The 16,378-nt window shown below is 36.7% G+C and overlaps 1 protein-coding gene across 2 annotated transcripts in view; it reads right to left on the bottom strand.

Moving 5' to 3' along the window:
- The window catches only part of hcn1 (hyperpolarization activated cyclic nucleotide-gated potassium channel 1), a 134,062-nt gene that overhangs the window by 14,088 nt on the left and 103,596 nt on the right, over positions 1-16,378 (bottom strand). The window contains exons 6-8 of one of the 2 annotated variants that reach the window (XM_055179850.2): positions 13,299-13,539; positions 7,762-7,926; positions 3,651-3,714 (exon numbers count right to left, since the gene is read on the bottom strand). In XM_055179850.2, coding sequence (XP_055035825.1) covers positions 3,651-3,714; positions 7,762-7,926; positions 13,299-13,539 — 470 coding nt within the window. The remainder of the gene's footprint in view (positions 1-3,650; positions 3,715-7,761; positions 7,927-13,298; positions 13,540-16,378) is intronic. The other variant, XM_055179849.2, reaches the window with a different exon arrangement.

Here is a 16,378-nt window from a genome sequence, read left to right as displayed (position 1 = left end):
TAAACAAAAATAACTGCAAAAATCTAATTGAAATTCATTGTTCAATACTACACTGTTAGAAAAAAATTGTCAAAATATGCTGTCATTGGGGCTGTATCCTTTAAAAAAGTCCTAATACGTACCATTAGGTAAATATACATTTGGTACCAATACTGTATGTACCCTTGAGGTTCCAATATGAAATCTTTAGGTCCAAATGTGAACTTTTTGTAAGAGTACTGCCCTATTGACAGCTGGGGTACATTTGACCTTTTTTACAGTGTAGGTGTGGAATTGCTTTGTTAAGTTAAAAAAAAATAGTTAGAAAATTGTTTTTTATTACACACCCTCATTCCAAATTCACATAATTTTCGTTCTTTGTAAATAAATCATTATTTTGAGTTTAATCTTTTTCTAAACATACTTTACACTGCAAAAAAAGTCTTTGTTACTTAGTATTTTGTCTTGTTTTCAGGAAAAATATCAAAAAATTCTTAAATTACGATAATTTTTGATGAGCAAACGTTTTTTAGACAAAAAATATCACATTTAAGCGAATTTATGCTTAAAACAAGCAAAAAATGTGTTTATGAAAAAAGTGTTTATGAAAAAAAGTAAACTTATTTCAAGAAAATATTTCTTATTCCATTGGCAGATTTTTTTGCTTGTTTTAAGTACTAATTTAAGTATATATATATATATATATATATATATATATATATATATATATTAGGGGTGTAACGGTACGCAAAAATCACGGTTCGGTGCGAACCCCGGTTTTGAAGCCACGGTTCGGTTCATTTTCGGTACAGTAAGGGAAAAATGCAAACATTAAACTGCAGGTTGTTTATTACTATAAACTTTTTTTACAATTTGTTTACACTTTTTTAAACACTTTTTATTAAATATAACATATAAAATATATATAAAATGAAAAAATAATAAATAAAATACTACTGCAAAGTTCTTTTTTTTACATTATTTTATAACAGAAGGTAACTCTTTTCTTAACCTTCTCTTAAACTTTTTCTACTAAAACCTTGAACAAACAAATTCAATTCCTGAATACATTTATGAACAATTAGCCTACATTTTTGCCACCAAAAATGTTCTGTTTTGATTTATTTTGGATTGTTTAACTCACAGTATTGAATTGGCTATGTACCATCTCTGTATAAAAATAATATTACTGCTCTATGTGTAACTGCATAGCAAGCAACATGATGATATACTTATTATACACTCATTTTGAGATTAGTTAGTTGCATGCATAGCCATCTTTGATCTTGCACGTTTCTCCTATTCTTTGCTTGTGTTGTCAATGTAAGCTGCCTGTGACTTTACTAACGAACCCCTCCGCAGCTGAGTAACAGCTGAGTAAGCCCGGGTTACAGCTCTTCTCTGTCCTGACCAGCTGATCGCATTGTGACAATGATATGATTGACGTGATATGCAGATGAAAAATCTGATCACGCATTCCTTATTCTTGCTGTCACAGAAAGTGCGTCTCATGAATGCGTAGCAACGAAAGACGTGCATCCTCTCACTCACTTTTGAAAGAACAAAGCAGCGCGTTGACACGCGTTTAACATGCGCTTTTAGATACGACACGTAAACGTTTACATCAATAATCAAACGGATATACAACTAAGTAAATAAAAATCTTTCTGCGGGCCGAATTATGTTATATGTTTGACAGAAGACTTGCGCTGAACGAGGAGACTTCCGCCACTTAATAAGTTCGTGCGGAAACGCACGTATTATGTTCCGCACAGGCGCACACAAAATGCATTCGGCCTTTCGGTGAACCGAAAGCCCTGAACCGAAACGGTCCGGTTCGAATACACGTACCGTTACACCCCTAATATATATATATATATATATATATATATATATATATATATATATATATATATATATATTTTTTTTTTTTTTTTGTCCAAAAACTAGGCTTATTTTTCTAGGTCATTTTGCTTATTAAGAAAATACATCTTAATTTAAGAATTTTAAGATATTTTTTACAGAAAACAAGACAAAATTACTAAGTAACAAAGTACTTTTTTGCAGTACTCTTTCACTGCAAAAAATGATTTTCAAGGAAAAAATTCTAAGTATTTTTGTCTTGTTTTAAGTAAAACTATCTAAAAATTCTTAAATTAAGATGCTTTTCTTGATGAGCAAAATGACCCAAGAAAATAAGTCTAGTTTTTAGACCAAAAATATCAAATTTAAGTGATTTTGTGAATAAAACAAGCAAAAAATCTGCCAATGGGGTAAGCAAAAAAAAAATCTCGAAAAATTTTCTTTAAAAAAAACGAAATTCAAGAAAAATTCAAGAAAAAATGCTTACTCCATTGGCTGATTTTTTGCTTGTTTTATGCACAAAATCACATTTTATATTTTAGTTCTAAAAAATAGACTTATTTTCCTAGGTCATTTTGCTAATCAAGAAAAAGCATCTTAATTTAAGAATTTTTAAATATTTTTACTGAAAACAAGACAAAAATACTAAGAAATATTTTTCTTGAAAATCTTTTTTTTTTTTTGCAGTGTTGTGGCTTGAAAGCTCCAGAACACATTGCAAAAAATTACCTTCTTACTTAGTCTTTTGTGTCTTGTTTTCAGTAGAAATATCAAAAAATTATTAAATTAAGAAGCTTTTACTTGATGAGCAAAATGACCTAGGAAAATAAGTTTAGTTTTGAGAAAAAATATACAATTTAAGTGAATTTGTGCTTAAAACAAGCAAAAATATCTGCCAATTGAGTGAGAGAAAAAATCTTAAAATAAGATTTTTTTAAACACTTAATTCAAGCAAAATTCTCACCCCATTGGCACAAATTCACTTAAATTTTATATTTTTGTCTAAAACTTGACTTTTTTCTTAGATCATTTTGCTCATCAAGAAAATACATCTTTATTTAAAACGAGACAAAAATACTAAATTAGAAAGTTAATTTTTGCAGTGCAATTTTTTTCAAGTTTTACTCTTTAGTGTTTCAAGAATAAAAGTCATACAGGTTTGAAATTACACGAGGCTGAGTAAATAAAGACACTTTTTATTTTTGAATGAACTACCCTTTAAAGATTATTTAAAAAAATAAGTAAACAAAAAATGAAGTCTTTAGTGAATAGAAACATTACAATAACAAGCAGTAAAGTTGCATCATTATGTCTTGCTTCATCTGCGTCAAGTTCATCTGTAACACTTTACAATTAGGTTGTATTTGTTAACATTAGTTAGTGCATTAACTAACAATAAACAATACTTCTACAACATTTATTCATTTTAGTTCATGTTAATTTTAATTTGAGCTAATGCATTGGCATTAGCTAAGATTGTTAAAGGCTGATACATTTAAACTTAATACTTATGCATTTACTAATGTTAACAAATACAACCATATTGTAAAGTGTTACCAGTTTATCTTTTACAATTGTGTTTTGCATGCATAGATCATCCTAAAGACAGATATAACATGACAGGGAATAGACCTTAAAATCACTTGCCTTGACTTTAACAATAGCATGCAACTTTAAATCTACTAACAATAGCATTTTTATCAGCTTTGTTTTTATTTTAGGTCCACTGAACGCATGCTGGCTGCATTAAAGCCTGTGGATCATTTCAAATGTGAGGGGGGAAATCTGGATCGTCATGTGGAATTTACCTGCTGCCTACTGGTCGGCCAGGACACTCTTGAAAACGAGATGAGCTCATCTCAAGAGGGGCTCCTGGTCAAATAATTTTTGAATAAAGATAGATACATCAATTGTACAGACATGTCATTCTGGTTAATGCATGGTAATGCTTTGTTTTTTTTTCTTTGTTTTTTTTTCAAATTCTTTCGGTTAGGACGAGACAAGCATTTGCAGTCCAAAGAAAGGTACATGGAGCACGACTCAATCATGTCACGGTCCGTATTTTTCCCTTGTATGAGACAAGACCCCTTGTTTTAGTTTGACTAATGTCAAATCACTTCTGCATAAGAAGAAGTGTGTTTTCTAAAAGTTACAATCTAGAGCAAGCCTGTTCTCCACATGAATGGACAAATGCTTTGTTAACACCGACCATCTCATGCTATGGCCGACGTTGATCAAATTTGAAGGGTGATAACATCGAAGCCACAAACAGAGATGGGTGCAGCATTATGCATACTGTCTTTTCGGGCATCTCTTTGATTTGATTGGCCTGATCGTGTCAAATCTTATCTGTTATTGATTGGTTGTGACGTGCAGGTCAAGATGGCATATTGATTCAAACCAATCCAATCTGACTTTTAGTGCAAGGCAAGTCAATAGCAGCATGCCAGAATTTAGAAAAAGAAACAGAAAAAATATGTGAATCAATATTCAACGATTAAACAGCGTACGGGCCAGGATGCAGGCAAGAGGGAAAAAAGTCAAACTTTATATATTCTTATAAAACTTAAGTAATTTTGAAGAGTTTGGTTCCAAAACGCAATAAATTCATTTTGACTAATTTGGGTAAAAACGTGTTTTCTACACCAAGAAAGTGACAAGATGAAAACCACTATTTTCTGTTACAAACTTTCACATAGCATCTTTAGGTTATAATAACATTACAAATTATAATCCATATTTTGATTTTCAAAGATTTATTATAAAAACTTGCTAAAATGCTAAAAGTTTTTTTTTTCAAAATGCTATAAATCGTTTGAATCAATTTATAAATGTACATTCATCTTTGCCGTTCATTTAGTTGACTAGTTGTATACACTGATTAAAAAATAAACATTAATGTCATTAATAAAAAACACTTACTTTGTCATATTAAGAACACTGTCATTGCTGCTGTCATCCTTGGGACGTTGTCGCTGAACTTTTTTCACATCGATCAGCTGTAAAATGTTTTGGTCCTGCTCGATTTTCGTTGACTTCGAGTAAAATAATGGAATGTTTTTCATAAGTTCACCTGGAGTAAATGTGTTAGCATGACAGAAGCTTGATGCCGTCGGGAGAACAAGCAACAGCCGGCATTTTTACTACAACCGAGTGCCTCTCACATAAATTATTTGATTTTGATGGCTTACGTTTCTTTCCCGCCACAGAAAACCACCACAGGTTTATCAATGCCAACAAAAGTATTATTGTGTTTTTGTTTGTTTGTTGATCATGATGTACAAAGTAGATGAGGAAAACTAGGATTCTGTGTGTATTCAACGCGCCGCCATTGTTGTTTACAATGCGTGGAATGGTGCGCTGTGATTTGTTGAGTGGATTTATTGCATTCTGTAGATAATAAAGACTGCCGTTTGTCGCGGTTTCATTCTAAAAATATGGTACAGAACACATGCTGGGTTAAAAATTACCACTTGCTGGGTTAAAAATTACCCAATGTTGGGTTGTTGTCATGCAACCACTTGGTATAATAACCCAGCAGTTGGGTTAGCATTTGGTCAATTTTAACCCAACAGTGTGTTCTGTCCAATATTTACCCATTATGGGTCAAAAATAACCCAGCCATTTTAAGAGTGTTGGAAAAAAGGGAGAATAGATGACGGAAAAACATGGCGGGTATCGGATTTTGCGTAAAATTAAGAATTTCTGTACTTTTTAATACTGACCAGATACAATACCTGTTTTGGTGGTAACTATTTTTTTAAATGCGTTTATCACGTTTTGGAACCAAACTCTTAATTTCTACTGTTTTCCATGCACTTAAAGTATGCATCACTTCATGCTATATATAAGTAACCATAACCGATTCATATGCTTAAAGGAGAAACATTTTACTTTGACTTTCCAGGTCACATCTTATCTTATCTTCTGTCTTACGAACTGCGAAATCAAAAGATACACATTTTCACTAATTTATTAATCATATCATCCCCTTTCAAAAATATAAGTTAGATTTAGATGTGACCACTCAATTTAAGATATAAGGTGCTTTGCTTCAGCTACAAGATGTCAGGTAAAAAGGAAACTCGCTGATAGTTCGATCTAAATCAAGTGACAAGCTCATAGAGTAAACCCGCTGGATGGTGCTGAACATCAGACTGATGTTCTCCAAATGTTCAGGATGTATTCGCTCACATTTGAATTCCACACAATTCAAATTCATGATGAACTGTGGTCTGTATCTTAAGAATGAAATTACTAAATTTTGCAGCTGTGATGTGACTTAAGACACCATTGTTCCTTTAAAGCTGTTCAAATGAGTACTGTAAATATATCTAAATCTTTAAAGTAAGTGTGAGTGATGATGGATTTGTGTGTTGTAGAGATGTTATGCCCAGAAATGCACATCATCTATATCACTGTCACAATAAAACTGTAGATACAGTACACTTATAAAAATAAAGGTGCTTAAAAGGTTCTTCACAGCGATGCCATAATAGAACCATTTTTGGTTCCTCAAGGACCATTCGGTCAAAGGTTGCTCTAAGAAACCATTACTCTCATACCCTTTTAGTATCTAAATAACTTTTTTCAACCATTTTGCGAAAATTAAGTTCTTCTACGGCATTGTGAAGCAATTTTATTTTTAAGAGTGTACTTCTATACTAGCCTGATCTTATGACAATTTGTACATATTTTATGAGTTGGCTAATTCACATGAATTGATACAAAATGGATCATACAAAAACAATAAAGAAACCCCACCGCTAACCCCAACATCACAGGGCCAAAAGCAAATCATACAAAAATGTACGAATGTGGTCACACAAATTAATACAAATTAGCCACCTGCTAAAATAGGTACAACTTACCATGAGATAGCATTTACTATAATATATGACTATTATTAAAATCATACAAAATACTACATTCGGTAAAAACATGGACAGAAACATTGAATAAAATAGGTGAAATTGCAGATTTTTCTGAAGAATGTCAGATGTGATCTTTAAGATTTTAATGTTATCATCAATGCCATCAATGGATGTTGTGATTGGTTGAAATTTTGCACAAAGTAACTTAAAAAAGACACATTTGGAAATAAATAATTAAATTAAATACATAATAATTAAAATAATTTCAGTGGTTTGGGAAAATAAAATAAACAAGGGCTACACTAACATGTGAAGAACTGGTCCTAAGTGAATTGGTATGTCATTACTGACAAATAAACAAATTGAATATTGAGAGTCCTTGCCCATTTGCGCACCAGCTAAAATCCCCTCAATGGGGACGCTTTGCTGTTGCAAGGGCCAAGGTGGACGGGGTGGTGCTCATACCCAGGTGTGCAAGGTGGGGGGGTGGAACGGAGGCTCATGCTGATGAGGGTTTGCCTCCGTCCACCCTCCATGCGTCCATGACACCAAACCAAAACCAGCGGGGCCTTCGGCCCTGTGCCAGGCAGCGACATGCACTATTGCACACCGACAGCTCACTCAATTAAAACAGTTGGTATTTATTTATCTTATGTACTTATCTTATCTTATTTGGAAAACAAAAACGAAAATAAGAAAAAGAACATGCCCTGCTGGAAAATCCAACTAATGCTTTTAGTTCTGCTATGAAACTAGTATCTGGTCTAAGCTGGTTGGTAAAGCTTCAGTAAGACCACCTTCAGCTGGTAATCCGAGATGGTTTACCAACTGACCAGCTTTGAGTAACTACAGTAATAACCAGCTTAGACCATCTGCAAACCAGTGATTGTGCTTCAAAACACAACTATCATTGTAGCTGTATTTTCCAGGAAGGATATACACATCATGCAACACAACAGTAAATGACTGAGGTGCCATGAAGGACAGAGCGGACACACAACAACACACAATGTACAAGCATTAAGAGCTGAGGTTGTAGTCTTACCGATGCGGTCCAAGCGGTCGATAGCCACGGTCTCGAAAGCACGTCGCATCATGGGGTACTCCTCCAAGACTTCGTTGAAATGATCAACAGACAGGGAGAAAAGTCGGCAATATGTGTCTGCACGGACGCTGGCCGTACGACGACCTTTTGTCAACAGGCAGATCTCTGTTGAGAATAGATATAACAGAAAATGTTATAAATAATGTTGCATACTTATCATAGTTCATTCATTAGGCTACCTGGAATAGTAGGGGAGGAATTCGTAAATATAAGAAAAGATTAGCATACAAGCAAACTGTACAGCAGTTTGAGGGTCTGTACTCCATACATGAGCATCGGGAACCACTTTTTAAGACAAATGATATTGGACCCCTTTGGCTATAATTTAGCCCATATGCACAGCAAGAAGGTCCCCGGTTTGAGTCCTGGCTAGGTCAGCTGGCCTTTCTGTGTGAAATTTGCATGTTCTTCCTATGTCAGCGTCCAGTTTTTCCCACAGGCCAAAAAACATGCAAGTTAGGTGAATTGTAGATACCAAATTGCACTTCCCCAACCTGTGTATGGATAACTTGTGTGGATCAACTTGGATTAATCAGTTCTTGCCATGAATACAGCCATAGATGCTGGAATGGCGTAAAGAATAAATAAAAAAAGAAATAATTTAGCGCATATATCTGTCACTAGACTGCCCACTAGACTGTTCCACATTTCATCTACAGTCTTGACCTCCATGCTGCTGCTTCCTCAAATCCATTTTACTAGGCTCATATAGAATCCATATAAATTAAACTCCATTTTGTGTTTTCACTACTTTCGCCAACTGTACCGGGAGGGCCACGACTCAAAGTAAACAAAGCTTTTAGGCAATAAAACCATGTTTATTTAAAAGGCACCAGAATACAAGAAAATGGACCCTACTACAGTAAATGTTTTGGACCCACCCACATTTTGTTGCTTTCGACACCCATGACTCCATATGAACAGCACATATGAAATGATCATGGAGAAATGGATAATTGGTAAGACTCCAAAAACATGTTTAAAGGGACAATAAGTAGGATTTACCCCCATCTAGTGGTGAAATTGTATTTTGCATTCAAACAAATAGTGCGCTCTAGCGCCTCGCTTTTCCAAATGCGTGTTGCAACTACGGTAGCCGTTATGTAATCACTGATCTCCTGGTCCGTTTCAGCTAGTTCAGGTGTTCTGAATGAAAATGCGTTGTGGAAACGCGTTGGTAGGCTAGTACTTTTTGTCCCTCTCTGCTATTATAGTTTATCAATACGGCTGAACGACATGGAAGCCTCCTTGGACTTACCCGTTCAATGTAAGTAAAGAGAAGAAATGTTAAGCTTACCAAGAATAGTCAGATCACTGGCAGAGGTCATTTGACACCAACGAGGACATATTTATGAATAAAGACATTGATTTTGATTAGTAAAACACTTAAACCCCTACTTACTGTCCCTTTAAGTAAGGCTTTTAAGGCAGTCTATGACTACGATTTTAAAGCAAACATTGATTAAAAGAGTTGTCGATATAGAGTGATCACCGACAGTGTTATCTTGTCCACAATTTGTCTTAATCTCTCTCTCTGGGGAAAAACGTCCTTAGTTCTTAAAGAAAATCACCCATCCATCTCACCTTGAGGCACTTTTATATGCAATTTACTTAATCTAAAATTGCCGTGAATGACATACGACTACCAAATCATTAAATACATTTGGTGTAAATGTAGGACTGTACATCCTGCACACAAAATGAGATTTCTAACATTATTCAGAGATTCCCTGACATTTCGTCCTGGACAGACGAAGAAAAAACACTGGAAGAAGTTTGCATGGAGCCAGCGGGACATGCTAACAACACTCAAGGTGGCAGTGTTGGGAATACTCTAATGAAAATGTGCCATCTCTTGCTTCACCAACACTCCATGCGGTGCTGTATAAAGGTAAGGGTGGCAAAACTACTTGTCATCAACTGTTCTCTTTCTAATTGGTTCATTAGGCTGAAATGTCACTGCAATGTGCATCTAAGGGCTTAATGTTGGGGAGTGATTGAGACTTGAAGATGAGGAGGGGTTGTAAACTCTCAGAAATAAAGGTACAAAAGTTGTCACTGGGACAGCACCCTTTCAAAAAGGTACACCTTTGTACCCAAAAACTGCATATTAGTACTTCAAATGTATATTGGCAGTTCAAAGATACATATTTTTACCTAAATGGTACATATTAGAAAAGGGTACTGCCCCAGTGACAGCTTTGTACCTTAATTGACAGTGTAGGAAAATGAAAAAGAAAACATGATCAAACATTATGCAATTTTCACTTCTAGTAGTAACTGTATTGCTATGTACATCAATGGCCTGCTGTCAAGGGGGGACGACTGCCGAGTTAGCACCTAAGCTGGCAAATATGTAAAGGTGTCTGTCTTGCCCAAATGAAAAACTGTACAATCAGCTCACTTTCCTCCAGGGCCTCTGTTAATGGAGATGACACTTGGCATTAGACCATATCGTACAGTATATCCCAGTTGCAAGCCAATGAAAGTTGTAGTATTCAAGAGCAGTCTTGTCTCGGTCTTGACTGTCTTTGGTCTCAGTCTTGTCTTGGTCTTAGGGCTCTATCTTACACCCGGCGCAATGCGCGACGCAAGTGTCTTTCGCTAGTTTCCACCCTAATTTTCACGTTTAGCGCCGCGTTGTTTAAAAAGCAAATGCATTTGCGCCCCCTTTTGCGCCCATGGTCTGAAAATGAGGTGTGTTCAGGCGCATTGTTGGCGCGTTGCTATTTTGAGGCAACTAAAATAGACTGTGTTTTATGTTATTTAAAGAGCGCATTAGTAAAATGCGCCTATAAACGGGAGGACAACGCGGGTTTGCTTATCACAAAGTACATGAATGCGCAGCAGCACAAAAATGCTTTTAAATATTAAAGATTAAAGGATTGAATGTAAAAGATTATTATTGAATCTCTTGGACATAAATGAGGACTAATTATGAGACGTTAGAAGGCGCAAAGAGCTGCTTCACCTGCAGCCTGGTAAGAAAATAAATGCTTTGCTTTGAACAAATGCATCTGTTTTTAAATGTTTTTTTTTTAATGCTACCTCACGGATTTATTGTATATGATGTACCTGTGGATATGGTTAGATGAGAAACATTTTTTAAGTAATGCTTAAAAAAAGTCTTTGCTAAAAAACCGCTGTCCAAAGTGCTGAAACGTGGGGAGAGCCGTTTGTAAATTCTTTATCTCCTGTTTGTTACAAATAAAGTATTTTTAGAGTACAAACCTTATCTTAGATACCTGTAAATTATGTTTTGATGATATTGGATAGCCATACATTTAAAGCAATTAAAAGCCTGCTTTTTACTTCCATGACTAAAAGAAAACGGGTTTTAAAGGTTTTAATAAAAAAATAACAATTTCAATACATGTAAAAAACAACACAATTATTTAACATTAATCTTAAACTGGGGATCTTCTTCCTCCGCTTAGTTTTTCAGTTTACAAAGTCCGTCATCTAAATAGGGATTAGACATAGCGCCAGCGCAACAGGCTTTTAAAGGGGATGAGAGCTGAGACTCTCATTGGTTTATTGAACGTTACACCCAAAATACTCCCATTACAATAGGACCAACCCTTTTCGACCATGCGCTCGGCGCAAAAACCATTTTTCCCGTCGTTAAATTAGCAAAAGTGGATTTGGACACGCCCATTTAGACGTTGCGTTGTGCGCTTTAGACAATGCGCTTAGATCGTTAAAATAGGGCCCTTAGACTTTGTGGTCTCAGGATTTTATTTCAAGACTGGTCAAGACCACAACTGCAGGAATTGCACTAAATTGCTGGTCCATTGTCTGATTTACGTGTTAACATCATTATTGTGATTGGATGTTAAACTTCTGGCTTTGAAAGCAAACATTGACAAATTTTTATTTGATTTCTTTCATTACTGTTGTGCCAACAATATCCAATATGCAATTCCATCTATTTTTTTATTGTCTTGGTCTTGTCTTGGTCTTGACTGTCTTTGGTCTCAGGGTTGTCTTGGTCTCAGTCCCTCAAAGTCTTGGTCTTGTCTTGGTTTTGACACCCTCTGGTCTTGTTCTTGTCTTGCTCTTGGTTTAGGTGGTATTGACTACAACACTGGTGGTCGCTTTGCTCTCTAGATAATAACATTGTTTGGTAAACCCACATCACATAGACCAGTGGTTCTCAAACTTTTTCAGCGTGCGGCCCACTTTGTGTACGGTGCATTCCTTTGTGCCTGCCCCCCCCCGAAGAAAATGTATGACAAATTTATTCTAAAAAACATAACATTTTAATTAAACAAAACATATTAAATTATACAAAGTAGTGCTGTTGGTTAATAGCCTTATTTTTTTTTTAGGTTAAATTACACAGAATTCATGATAAATTAATGTATTTTAAAAATGTCATAAAACTGGGGCCCCCTGGCACCATCTCGCGCCCCCCCCCCCCAGTTTGAGAACCACTGACATAGACTCTATCCTTGATATTTATACTAGTCAACATTTGAAGTGGATCAAAACCTTTCATAAAATTTTTACCAATACCCGTTCTTGTCATAGGACAGCTTTGATTTTTTTTTTATTCACTTCAAATGTTGACTAGTGTAGTTCAAGTCAATGTGTCAATAAATGTGTACATTGTGCATTTCTGCATGTTTTTGTATGTTGTGTATGTGTTTCTATCATAACGCCGTGAGGAGGAAGATATTTTCTGACAGCGCACAAACACACACACACCAGCAGTGTTCCTGCTAGAGGCCAAAATACCACGAGCAGATGGTTTTCCACCGGAGCAGGTGGTTAGGATCGCAGTGTACCACGGTAGAGCAAGCACAACCTTCATGAATCGTGAGAAAAAAATATGATTTGATTTCAGTTTTCATTCCCACACTCGTACAGCTTAGGCAACACTGAATAATATGTGCCAAAAAACATCAAGGTCATTTACGACATAATCGCTGAATTATAAAACACTTTGTGACTGTGATCTAGACTCAGTTGGGATGTTCAGAAGAACTTTTATAGACATGCCAAATAAAACAAACTTAAACTGTACTACAGACGGAATAAACTTGTGTTACATCTTTATAAACTTTTTAAACTTATACAATTTAGCTGTATGTTAATAAAGATGTGTTCTCTCTTTCTCAGTTTATTTTGACATCTGTTGTGAAAAAATATCTGCTATAATATTTTAGACTACATCTGCTTGCTGTAATTTCACAAAAAGCAAGCAATGGGTGACAATTTAGTAGTGTAAACAAGTTCATTTTAAATGGATAGGTCACTAAATATTTGATTGGGAATAAATTACTTCAATTACACAAAGTACACGTTTCAATGTTTCGTTCTGCAATACTCTCGCATTCAATCTTCACATTCCCGCTAGCAGAGCAGATGATTGCCATGTCTGGTTAAACAAATTTAACCAACCGTAATGAAGGAATAATTTGACACAGACTTTGTAGATTGAAGTAAAACGATGACCGCATTTATCAACTGACCTCCAAAGTAAGATCCATCGGTGAGTTTGAGCTCTTTGTTGAATTTGGTAATGACGCTGGCCACTCCATGTTGAATGAAGTACATCTTTTTACCCACGGTCCCCTCACGAATGATGTAATCATTGGGCTGGAAGACTTCAAACTTTAGTTTACTCAGCATTCCGGTCACGAAGTTGGGGTCCGCGTTCGCAAACAGGGGCATAGTGGCCACCAATTTACGACAGTTGAAGTTCACGATTTCCTGTTGGTGAAAATGAAGCAAAAATAACAATGTCAATAGTGTTACAATGAAAACAATTTTTGTACTTTTTAGTTTTTTATGCATTTGGCAGATCCTTAAATCCAAAGCAATTTATAGTTCAGTTCAAAGTAAAGAATTATATCAGTACATGTGTTCCTTGGGATTGAACTACAATGTTTTGCGCTATTAACGCAATGCGCTACAGGAAGATTATTAAGATAAAATCCACACTTTGATGACATAATGTAGTGCAGACTTAGGGCCCCTTGACATAAGTCCACAAGGATGCACCGGAGTCGTATTTCGGGACAGACTCGGGCGTCACGCCGGAAATAGGAAGAGAAGTTGCTTATCAGTGTGAACACCTCCCATCCGTCGTCTGATTCTTTCGCAAGATTTCTGGGTTGGAAAGGTACCGAAGACCGCATCAAGGGTGCAAAAGGAGTGCTGATGAGCCCACTTCGTAGCATATTATTTTTTTTAAATTCATGTGGCCTTATGGGCCCTGTCCCAAATGGCGCACTTCAGTTGGAATTTCGGGCTCATGGCCTTAAATTGCACATGCTCGCTTAGTCTAAGAGTCCGTAGGGTGTCCCATCTGTCATTTTTACACTATGAAGTGTGCTCATCAGTGCCCCTTTTGCACCCTTGATGTGGTCTTCGGCACCTTTCCAACCCAGAAGTCTTGTGAAAGAATCAGACAACGAATGGGAGGTGTTCACACTGATAAGCAACTTCTCTTCCTATTTCTGGCGTGATGCCCGAGTCTTTCCCGACTCCGGTGCATCCTCATGGACTCATGTCAAGGGTCCCTAAAGTCTGCACTACATGATGTCATTAAAGTGTGGACTCTGAGGAAGTCCACAAGTCCGCAGTGTGCCATTTGGGACAGGGCCACAATCTTTCCGGTCACGAGGAATGGTGCGAGGGCCCAGGAAAAGATTGCAGCGAATAGCAGCATGACCCAACTTTCAATGATCCGGTCAAATCTAGGCGGATAAATTAAAGTCCCGTCCTTCCTTTATTCTTATTTCAGAAGCGTTTTCACTCGGATATACAGTCTTGTTCAAAATAATAGCAGTACAATGTGACTAACCAGAATAATCAAGGTTTTTAGTATATTTTTTATTGCTACGTGGCAAACAAGTTACCAGTAGGTTCAGTAGATTCTCAGAAAACAAACAAGAACCAGCATTCATGATATGCACGCTCTTAAGGCTGTGCAATTGGGCAATTAGTTGAGGGGGGTGTGTTCAAAGGGATAGCAGTGTCTACCTTTGACTGTGCAGACTCAAAGCTATTTTGTACAAACATTTTTTTTCTGGGATTCAGCAATCCTGTGAATCACTAAACTAATATTTAGTTGTATGACCACAGTTTTTTAAAACTGCTTGACATCTGTGTGGCATGGAGTCAACCAACTTGTGGCACCTCTCAGCTGTTATTCCACTCCATGATTCTTTAACGGCATTCCACAGTTCGTTCACATTTCTTGGTTTTGCTTCAGAGGCGGCATTTTTGATATCACCCCACAAGTTCTCAATTGGATTAAGGTCTGGAGATTGGGCTGGCCACTCCATAACATTAATTTTGTTGGTTTGGAACCAAGACTTTGCCCGTTTACTAGTGTGTTTTGGGTCATTGTCTTGTTGAAACAACCATTTCAAGGGCATGTCCTCTTCAGCATAGGGCAACATGACCTCTTAAAGTATTTTAACATATGCAAACTGATCCATGATCCCTGGTATGCGATAAATAGGCCCAACACCATAGTAGGAGAAACATGCCCATATCATGATGCTTGCACCTCCATGCTTCACTGTCTTCACTGTGTACTGTGGCTTGAATTCAGAGTTTGGGGGTCGTCTCACAAACTGCCTGTGGCCCTTGGACCCAAAAAGAACAATTTTACTCTCATCAGTCCACAAAATGTTCCTCCATTTCTCTTTAGGCCAGTTGATGTGTTCTTTGGCAAATTGTAACCTCTTCTGCACATGCCTTTTTTTAACAGAGGGACTTTGCGGGGGATTCTTGAAAATAGATTAGCTTCACACAGACGTCTTCTAACTGTCACAGTACTTACAGGTAACTCCAGACTGTCTTTGATCATCCTGGAGGTGATCATTGGCTGAGCCTTTGCCATTCTGGTTATTCTTCTATCCATTTTGATGGTTGTCTTCCGTTTTCTTCCACGTCTCTCTGGTTTTGCTCTCCATTTTAAGGCATTGGAGATCATTTTAGCTGAACAGCCTATCATTTTTTTGCACCTCTTTATAGGTTTTCCCCTCTCCAATCAACTTTTTAATCAAAGTATGCTGTTCTTCTAAACAATGTCTTGAACTACCCATTTTCTCAGCTTTCAAATGCATGTTCAACAAGTGTTGGCTTCATCCTTAAATAGGGGCCACCTGATTCACACCTGTTTCTTCACAAAATTGATGACCTCAGTGATTGAATGCCACACTGCTGTTTTTTTGAACACACCCCTTTCGGCTGGTTGCCCAATTGCACAGCCTTGGGAGCGTGCGTGTCGTGGGTGCTGGGTCTCGTTTGTTTTCTGGGAGTCTACTGAACCTGCTGGTAACTTGTTTGCCACGCAGCAACAAAAAATATACCAAAAACCCTGACCACTCTGGCTAGTCACATTGCACTGCTATTATTTTGAACAAGACTGTATGTCACGTTGGGGAAAATAAGACAATTGCTACTTCCGTTTCATTGTGACTTTAAAATAAACAAATTTAGTTGTTAAGCAAGGACACTACATAAACCAGTGTTCAAAACTGTCTATACCTTACCACGATAAGCTTATGGGTTTCACCAGCCTGATTTCTTGAGA

Source organism: Misgurnus anguillicaudatus, chromosome 9, assembly GCF_027580225.2.
Source record: "Misgurnus anguillicaudatus chromosome 9, ASM2758022v2, whole genome shotgun sequence".
NCBI lineage: Eukaryota > Metazoa > Chordata > Actinopteri > Cypriniformes > Cobitidae > Misgurnus > Misgurnus anguillicaudatus.
The sequence above is the reverse complement of the archived record's forward strand: the minus strand, read 5'-3'. Positions and strand labels throughout refer to the sequence as shown.